Source organism: Podarcis erhardii, assembly GCF_964252035.2.
Source record: "Podarcis erhardii genome assembly, chromosome: 9".
NCBI classification, from domain to species: domain Eukaryota; kingdom Metazoa; phylum Chordata; class Lepidosauria; order Squamata; family Lacertidae; genus Podarcis; species Podarcis erhardii.
This window is the reverse complement of record NC_138512.1, coordinates 70,378,994-70,388,927: the sequence shown is the minus strand read 5'-3', so window position 1 is coordinate 70,388,927 and position 9,934 is coordinate 70,378,994. Positions and strand designations below refer to the sequence as shown.

At 46.4% G+C, this 9,934-nt stretch overlaps 1 protein-coding gene across 2 annotated transcripts; it reads right to left on the bottom strand.

The window, feature by feature from the left end:
* Nucleotides 1–1,713: 1,713 nt before the first annotated feature.
* Nucleotides 1,714–7,535, bottom strand: LOC309350370 (16 kDa beta-galactoside-binding lectin-like). 2 transcript variants are annotated; one of them, XM_081877414.1, is made up of 5 exons: nt 7,480–7,535; nt 5,283–5,336; nt 5,118–5,197; nt 3,110–3,281; nt 1,714–1,911 (listed from the first exon to the last, which is right to left on the bottom strand). In XM_081877414.1, exons 1-5 carry the CDS (start codon nt 7,486–7,488, stop codon nt 1,756–1,758), a joined length of 471 nt encoding a protein of 156 aa, XP_081733540.1. In that variant the 5' UTR covers nt 7,489–7,535; the 3' UTR covers nt 1,714–1,755. The 2 variants fall into 2 exon arrangements, with proteins under 2 accessions (XP_081733540.1, XP_081733541.1); XM_081877415.1 differs by lacking the exon at nt 5,283–5,336 and having other exon boundaries at nt 7,480–7,528.
* Between the last annotated feature and the right edge of the window lie 2,399 nt (nt 7,536–9,934).

The following is a 9,934-nucleotide window of genomic DNA, read 5'->3' as shown; positions in this document are numbered from 1 at the left end:
CACGCTACGCCACTGACCCCACCCATCTGGCTGGGTTTCCCCAGCCACTCTGGACGGCTTCCAACAAAAATTAAAAATACATCAAAATGTCACACATTAAAAGCTTCCCTGAACAGGGCTGCCTTCAGGTGTTTTCTAAATGTCAGGTAGTTGTTTATCTCTTTGACATCTAATGGGAGGGCATTCCACAAGGCAGGCGCCACCACCGAGAAGGCCCTCTGCCTGGTTCCCTGTAGCTTTGCTTCGCAGAGATGGAACTGCCAGAAGGCCCTCGGCCCTGGACCTCCGTGTCCGGGCAGAACAATGGAGGTGGAGACGCTCCTTCAGGTATACTGGACCGAGGCTGTTTAGGGCTTTAAAGGTGAGCACCAACACTTTGAATTGTGCTCAGAAACATACTGGGAACCAGCGTAGGTCTTTCAAGACTGGTGTTATGTGGTCACGGTGGCCGCTCCCAGTCTAGCTGCCGTATTCTGGATTAGTTGTAGTTTCCGGGTCACCTTCAAAGGTAGCCCTACGTAGAGCGCATTGCAGTAGTCCAAGCGAGAGATACCTAGAGCATTCACCACTCTGGTGAGACAGTCCATGGGCAGGTAGGGTCTCAGCCTGCGTACCAGGTGGAGCTGGTAGACAGCTGCCCCATATAAAGGACCCCATTACCTTCAGTAGTTTAGGGCCTCATCAAACCTAAATCCAGCCCTGACTGACTGGCAGAGCCTGTCCAAGGTTTCGGATGAGGGACATTCCTAGTCCTACCTGGAGAACTGAGCCAAGAATTGGACCAGGGACCTTGTGCATGTAGAGCACGCATTCCATGTCTAAGCTACGGCCTGACCCGTCGCTTTGGGGTAGGGTCTACTGCTGCAAAGTGCTCTGCCTGTGTGCGCACAGAAGCCATAAAGGAAAAACTTCCATTTGTTCCTCAACCTATATTGGGCCCCAACCCCAACTCACCAGTGGAATGTGGCCCTCAAAGGCTTTTTTCCCTCAACACCCCCACCCCCACCCATTCCCAAAGATCTTTAATTTTTTATGGTTCTCAATTAATGTTATTCATATGAATGTTTCGATCTCTGAAGACATATAATCAGGATAAACGAAGGTAGATTCAGAGAGGTAATAGACCAAAGAGAAAGTCAGCCATTTGAGAGGCAAGCTAGAGTGATTTTTTGGGGGTGTGAGACTGAGGAAGGAGGAAGCGCTGGGAGAATTAAATTCTCTGTATGCAGATTGAAAATTAAGAAACAAGTGTGATAGGAGATTCTATATCTCTCTCTCTAGCCGCTTTGAGACTCCTTCGGGTAGTGATAAAGCAGGATATCAAGTCCAAACTCCTCTTCTTCTTCTTCTCTATCGTCTCCTTGTGTTTTATTATATTAATTTATTTCTCTCTTTTCTTTCTTTCTTTCCTCTTTTGCTCCTTTATCCTTAATTTTCCGTTGTTGTTTTTTTACACTAGTTGGGTTCTTATTGTATCGTATGTTGAAAACTCTTAACATTTTAAATGTTTGGCATTTTATTATGTTTTTATATGTGCTGGAAGCCACCTGGAGGGGCTTGGGAAACCCAGTCAGATGGGCAGAGTAAATATTATTATTATTATTATTATTATTATTATTATTAATGGCAGCAGCTCCTGGCCTGAAAATTGCCCCCTTCCTCCCTCTTACAAAATAAAACCATGTGAAATGACATGTATTGAAGAGCACAAGCTGTGTTTATTCAGACATGTAACAAGACAACAGTGACTTGGGACTAGGATAATCTGAGAAATCTGAGGGCTTTGATTCTGACGTCTCCTTCCACCGCAACGTACTTGATGGTCTCCAGGCCCAGCCTGTTGGGGAAGAAGATGTCATGGCCGTCTGCCAGCTGCACCTTGATCTCATAAGTGTAAAGAATGAAGGAAAGCTACAATAAATAAAAGGAATAATCATGACCAGCGGGGGACACCACACACTTTAAAAACAAAACACATGTCCCAGGCAGCATTTGAAAGCTTTTAAAGGAATGGTTCCTGCAAGGGCACCCCAGGCTGTTCTGACCCCAAGTGTGGCAGTCTAGGGCACATCAGAATTGCCTTGCACCCCCATTTTACTCTTATCTACAGTGAGTTAAATAAATGCTATTAATCCAGGTTAACCTGTTGGTATGGGTCGATTTTCTGCTAGTGATGCATTGCTTGTTTGCACCAGAAGCTTGTTGTTGTTGTTTAGTCGTTTAGTCATGTCTGACTCTTCGTGACCCCATGGACCAGAGCACGCCAGGCACTCCTGTCTTCCACTGCCTCCCGCAGTTTGGTCAAACTCATGCTGGTAGCTTTGAGAACACTATCCAACCATCTTGTCCTCTGTCGTCCCCTTCTCCTTGTGCCCTCCATCTTTCCCAGCATCAGGGTCTTTTCCAGGGAGTCTTCTCTTCTCATGAGGTGGCCAAAGTCTTGGAGCCTCAGCTTCCAGTGAGCACTCAGGGCTGATTTCCTTAAGAATGGATAGGTTTGGTCTTCTTGCAGTCCATGGGATCACTGCCTGGCCGTGGTGAAGGGGCTTGAATAACTCAGAGTAGCTACGAGCTATGCCGTGCAGGGCCACCCAAGATGGACAGGTCATAGTGGAGAGTTTTGACCAAACGTGATCCACCTGGAGCAGGAGCCGGCAAGCCACTGCAGTATCCCTGCCAAGAAAACTCCATGGACAAAGTCAACAGGAGATAGGATAGTCATCTTCAAATATCAAAAGGGTTGTTGTATAGAGCAGTGTTTCCCAACCTTGGGTCTCCACCCATTTCTGGACTCCAACTCCCATCATCCCTAGCTAGCAAGATCAGTGGTCAGGGGTGATGGGAATTGTAGTCCAAAAACAGTTGAAGACCCAAGGTTGGGAAACACTGGTGTAGAGGATGGAGCAAGTTTGTGTTCTCCTGCTCTGGAGGCTAAGAGCTGTTCAGCAATGTAACAGATGCCCTCAGAAGGTTGTGGACTCTCCTTCCTTGGAGGTTGGGTGGCCATCTGCCATGGCTGCTTTGGCTGAGATTCCTGAATTGTTGGACTAGATGACCCCTAGGGTCCCTTCCAATTCTAAGATTCTATGATATACAGCTAAGTGCTCACCTTAAATTTGCCACCTTTCTCAAAAGGGAAGTCGGTTATCCTCTCTTCTTTCCCCCACACCCCATGTTTTTTGGACATGCAGATAATGGAGCTCATGTCATTCTGGTTGTCAAAGCGTGGGTTGAAGTGAAGGACAAGATTTTCACAGTCTTCGCCCAGATTGACGGAAAACCTTTAAGAGGATGACCAATGCAGGGAGGAAAAACGTGAACTCAGGGTGAAAGTGTTACTGGTGACTGCATTGCAGGGGTTGGACTAGATGACTCTAAGGCCCCTTCCAACTCTAAAACTCGAACTTGGGACTGAAGGGCCACATTCACATCATACATTTAGAAACAGCAAGAGCTGGAACAAACTGCCTCAGGGGGCAGTGGCATAGCTAACTTAACTAACAGTAGAAATGGTAGAAAGATTTTGACAGGTTTTTCTGAACACTTGGGGTCAAAAGAAAGCAACTTAAAACAATGGTTGTTGAGATATTTCATTCCAAATCTTCTAGACAGAGCCAGACAGAGAATGATGACAGGTGGGGGGTCCTGCCCCCCAAAACACAAATTCTGACTACACCCATGTTGGAAGATGGCCTCCGAAAGGGATCCACTGCTTTAAAAGTTAGTCAGTGCTCTGGGAATACTCTTCTCAGGCTTAAAATGCAGCTAGTAATAATAATAGTAATAATAATAATTTATTATTTATACCCTGCCACTCTGGGCGGCTTCCAACAAAACACTAAAATACAATAACCTATTAAACATTAAAAGCTTCCCTGAACAGGGCTGCCTTCAGATGTCTTCTAAAAGTCTGGTAGTTGTTTTTCTCTTTGACATCTGGTGGGAGGGCGTTCCACAGCTGGGTGCCACTACCGAGAAGGCCCTCTGCCTGGTTCCCTGTAACTTGGCTTCTTGCAGGGAGGGAGCCGCCAGAAGGCCCTCGGCGCTGGATCTCAGTGTCCGGGCAGAACAATGGAGGTGGAGACGCTCCTTCAGGTATACTGGACCGAGGCTGTTTAGGGCTTTAAAGGTGAGCACCAACACTTTAAATTGTGCTCAGAAACATACTGGGAGCCAGTGTAGGTCTTTCAAGACCAGTGTTATATGGTCTCGGTGGCCGCTCCCAGTCACCATTCTAGCTGCCGCATTCTAGATTAGTTGCAGTTTCTGGCTCACCTTCAAAGGTAGCCCCACATAGAGCGCATTGCAGTAGTCCAAGCAAGAGATAATAGAGCATGCATCACTCTAGCGAGTCAGTCCGCGGGCAGACAGGGTCTCAGCCTGCGTACCAGGTGGAGCTGATAAACAGCTGCCCTGGACAGAGAATTGACCTGCGCCTCCATGGACAGCTCAGCTGTGAGTCCAGAATGACTCCCAGGCTGCACACCTGGTCCTTCACAGTTACCCCATTCAGGACCAGGGAGTCCTCCACACACGCCCGCCTCTTGTCCCCCCAAAACAGTACTTCTGTCTTGTCAGGATTCAACCTCAAGCTAGGTCATTCTGTTTCTGAATTTGGATCCAAGATAGTGGAAAAACACATCCAAACACAGGAATGACAGGATAGAGACACATGCTGCTGGTTCTTTATTCCTTACCCACCTTTCACCCTAAGGGCAGATACAGATGAATAGATTAAATTATTCTATTCATAGAATATATAGAAATGGCAAAACTGACAAATAGAACAAGGGAACAGGGGCAGGGAGTATTCGAATAAGACTGGAAATATTTTATAGATTATTTGGAAATGTATTGTAAACCTATCAAAAAGTTAACAGTAACAAAATAAATTCAGCAGTAAGAAATATTGAGATATAAAGTTGAGAAAGAATAAGATGTAGGGGGAAATTAGAATGTGCAAAACGAAGAATGGAAGGGGTGGAAGTGGAGTGGATATTAATTGTGGTTTGTTTTTCTTTTTTAAAAGTGAAGCGTTGTTATTGTTTCAAGTGTAAAAATGAAAACGATAAATAAAAATTGGCGGGGAGGGAAATAAAAACACAAGAACAACATACTCTTTGGCACCTGGCAAGATCACCCCTTTCACTTGAATGGTGTCCCCTTGCTCAAGTTCAAATTCAGTGGCAGTCAATTTCTGCAGAAAGAGAAATCAGACACAAATTGAGCTGCGGCGGTGACACGGTAGGATTTAGTGGAGGAAGGGGAATTGGTGCTCTTACAGTCTTTGGGCTGGAGCAAGGCTCATCCCATGCATCAAGGTTAGGACACAAAGCCTACAATACAGAAGAAAAGGAAGCAGCCGGCTATGAGTCCATAAACAAGAAGCACATGCATAATAATAATAATAATAATAATAAATTATTTATACCCCGCCCATCTGGCTGAGTTTCCCCAGCCACTCTGGGCAGCTCCCAATCAAGTGTTAAAAACAGTACAGCGTTAAATGTTAAAAACTTCCCTGAACAGGGCTGCCTTAAGATGTCTTCTGAATGTCAGGTAGTTGTTTATCTCTTTGACATCTGATGGGAGGGCATTCCACAGGGTGGGCGCCACTACCAAGAAGGCCCTCTGCCTGGTTCCCTTTAACCTCACTTCTAGCAATGAGGGAACCGCCAGAAGGCCCTCGGCGCTGGATCTCAGTGTCTGGGCTGAACGATGGGGGTGCGGACGCTCCTTCAGGTATACTGGACCGAGGCCATTTAGGGCTTTAAAGGTCAGCACCAACACTTTGAATTGTGCTCGGAAAAGTACTCATCTCATTTGTTAGAGCAGGGGTAGGAAAGCTTTTCAGGAACTGACTTTTTTTTCAGGAGTTATTAGCTGCTTAGGGTCAGAAGGCTGAACTCCACTGGACCTCCAGAGTTTTCCTCCTTCCGCCCCCCCCCCCTTTATTCCTTGTTCATTTAAAAAAGATGGCGCTGGTCCCAAGAACTCCATCACTGGGCAATGTAAAACTACTGTGAATAAATAACACCACAGATCAATTGGACCAATTCACTCAAATATGCATTCTGCCAAACCCACATTTTCTGTGAAGTCCTTACTTCAAACCCATTCCCCTTTGAGCACACTGTTATAAGAATTTTAAGGTCTCCGATATAGAATGAATATTCATAAATGCACACATATCTAAATATATGAACCATGTGTCTGAAATAGAGCAATCCTGAAGCCATTTTGACTCTCCTCAAATATTCCTCTGCAGTAAGGGAGGCAAATAGGGAAAGCCTTCCCATTGTCTTTTTGCTTGCAAATCCTGTCTTAAGGCCGTATTTGTGTATTGAATAGGGCGAGCCTGTGACCTGGATTCAGGAACTAAAGCAGGCTTCCTCAACCTCTGCCCTCCAGATGTTTTTGAGACTACAATTCCCATCATCCCTGCCCACTGGTCCTGCTAGCTAGGGATCATGGGAGTTGTAGGCCAAAAATATCTGGATGGCCAAGGTTGAAGAAGCCTGAACTAAAGTATTTACCATCACAAAAGAATGACCAGGCTGCCCAGGTAAAGCAATCAGTGACCATTATCAGGTATCCTGGCAGGCAGGATTTCTGCTGTAGACTGCCAGGGTGGGCAGTTTCAAAAGTCTATATAAGGGCTTGTGCACCATTGCTCAGGGTTCGCCTCCCTCCTGTGTGTAATGAGTGGGGACCCTGTTGTGACAGTCCCTTTAATAAAGACCAGGCTTACTAGCTGCTTTGCTTCTCAATATTCTCTGGTTGGCCTCTTATTTTCTCCTACCGATAGGGAACCCACTTAAGGACTCCATACAGTCTCCGGAATACCCCATAAGGGAAAGGGAGCAGTTTTTCCTTATAATACAAAACCACATTTATGCACCCACTTCCCATTAAATTACACTGTACTTGCCTTTCCCATGGGCAGATTTTTGGACTGTAAGGTGCTAGGGACAGAGACCAGTCTTTTTCTAAGCTCCAGAAAGCTTTGTGTGTATTGATGGTACAGTGGTACCTCGGGTTACATACGCTTCAGGTTACAGACTCCGCTAACCCAGAAATAGTACCTCAGGTTAAGAACTTTGCTTCAGGATAAGAAGAGAAATTGTGCTCTGGCGGCCAAGCAGCAGTGGGAGGCCCCATTAGCTAAAGTGGTGCTTCAGGTTAAGAACAGTTTCAGGTTAAGAACAGACCTCTGGAACGAATTAAGTACTTAACCCGAGGTACCACTGTATTGCATTACAGGACACACCCACACCCTGACAAAGCACCAACAATATTTAGCAAGGAACTAGAAACAAGCACCTGTCATCTAGGAAACAAGCTTACTCTTCTCCTGCAAGAACAAGCTACCTATTAACACTTTCAGGTTTCTAGAACTGCTTAGTCCCAGCAGTTTATACTGCAGCCTCCCTGCAAACAGTCTCCTATGCTAAAAACCAGAGAGCACCTGGAACTCACACAATCCATGGGACACTCTTGCAGGAGTCCGGCCGACAAGTAAGCAACGTTTTCTTCTGCCTAATCTCAGCTCTGCAGTTTTAGGAGAACAAGCCCCAGCTGCTTTAAATAGCTGGGGAAACAGCACCACATGACAAAAAGGGTCTGCTGTGAGTGGGTGGTCTGTTCAGATACCCAGAAATGCAAGTCAGAGAAAATCTGGGTTGATTTGCAAAAATCAGATGAATGGGAGCACTGATGATATACTCAAACAGCTGAAGCTAGTTTGCTTTGCCAGCCCTCCCCAACCTTTTGCTTTCCAGATGTTTCAGACTACAGCTCCCATCACCTGGGCTGATGGGATCTGTTGTCCAAAATACCTGGAAAGCACAAGGTTGGCAAAGTCGGCTTTATGCAATTGATTATCAGCAGCTTCCTGGCTGGCACTTGTTGGAACATTTGTCCACTCTATTTTTTTACTTTGATCTGGGTTTTGGGTGCCAGCAGAGCAAAAACGATAGGTCAGCAAACAACTGAGCCAAGGAAATAAATGGTCTTCAGTGGAATAAGGTGATTGGTTCGTGGACGAGTGGGGATTTGAACCAGGTCTTGCCTGTTGAAGTCTGGAATGGCTCTAACCACTACACCACACTGGCTTCCTACCAGATGCTGATACTATAGAACTTGCTAGTCTAGGCCAACGCAGAAGTGTCCCTTCCCACATCTTCTCGAATCTGGGGAAGCCTCAGCTGTGGACATAGCAAATGTCAGAGGGGTAAAGGTAAAGGGACCCCTGACCATTAGGTCCAGTTGTGACCAACTCTGGGGTTGTGGCACTCATTTCGCTTTATTGGCCAAGGGAGCCAGCGTACATTTGCGACTCTGAGTATATTTCAATACAGCTTCCAGGTCATGTGGCCAGCATGACTAAGCCGCTTCTGGTGAACCAGAGCAGCACACGGAAATCCGTTTACCTTCCCGCCGGAGCGGTACCTATTTATCTACTTGCATTTTGACGTGCTTTTGAACTGCTAGGTGGGCAGGAGCTGGGACCGAGCAACGGGAGCTCACCCTGTTGTGGGGATTCGAACCGCTGACCTTCTGATCGGCAAGTCCTAGGCTCTGTGGTTTCACCCACAGCACCACCCGCATCCCATCAGAGGGGTCGCCATGCTAATTTGCTGCACCAAGGGAGAGAGTCACTTATCAGGCCCCGTCAACCAGTGGCATAGCGGAGGTTGCCAGCACCTGGGGCTGTGCAGAGGGGTAGGTGGAAGGGAAACGGGCAGAGTACGCATGCACATTCAACTTCAACTGCCTAACAGTGTCTGCATTGCCCAGGAGATCATAGCTGCCAAGATAAGCATAGAATAGTTTTCCCGTTGTCTTGAGAGGTCACTTCCTGGTTCACATGGAGAAGCCATTTTCAAGAGAGCCCAGCATTGGAAACATGCAGCTGTATTGGGGCAGGGGTGTTGAAATTTTGCATGAGGGGCAGTTGCCCCTGTGGCCTCCAACCACTCTACACCACTGCCTTCAGTGGCACCACCCAAATTGGCTTGGTGAGATTCAGGAGGTCCCCCAAAAGAGTGTGCGGAGAAGGAGAGAAGGGATCCTTTCATCTGATGAGCTGCGAAGTTTGTGCAGACGGCGCATTTCATAGAATCATAGAATCATAGAGTTGGAAGAGAGCACAAGGGCCATTGAGTCCAACCCCCTGCCAAGCAGGAAACACCATCAGAGCACTCCTGACATATGGTTGTCAAGCCTCTGCTTAAAGACCTCCAAAGAAGGAGACTCCACCACACTCCTTGGCAGCAAATTCCACTGTCGAACAGCTCTTACTGTCAGGAAGTCCTTCCTAATGTTTAGGTGGAATCTTCTTTCTTGTAGTTTGGAACCATTGCTCCGTGTCCGCTTCTCTGGAGCAGCAGAAAACAACCTTTCTCCCTCCTCTATGTGACATCCTTTTATATATTTGAACATGGCTATCATATCACCCCTTAACCTCCTCTTCTCCAGGCTAAACATGCCCAGCTCCCTTAGTCGTTCCTCATAAGGCATCGTTTCCAGGCCTTTGACCATTTTGGTTGCCCTCCTCTGGACACGTTCCAGTTTGTCAGAGTGACTGCTGAATTCCACCCAAAGCATCTTGTGACTAGGGAGAATTTTGATCGAGTTCACGTTTAAAGGTTAACCCACCCAGCTCGCAATTTCCAAAGCAATAAAAAGAGAGTCTCTTTAAAAACAACAACACAACCTCATATTACAGAATAAACAATATTGTTTATTCAGAATGCATATAGCTCAAAATGGATAGCTCAGTTGGTTAGAGCATTGTGCTGATAACGCCAAGGTTGCAGGTTTGATCCCTGTATGGGGGAGCTGCATATTCCTGCATTGTGGGGAGGTTGGACTAATGACCCAGCTCTACAGTTCTATGATTCTATGAAAATAAAAACCCATCTACCCTTTC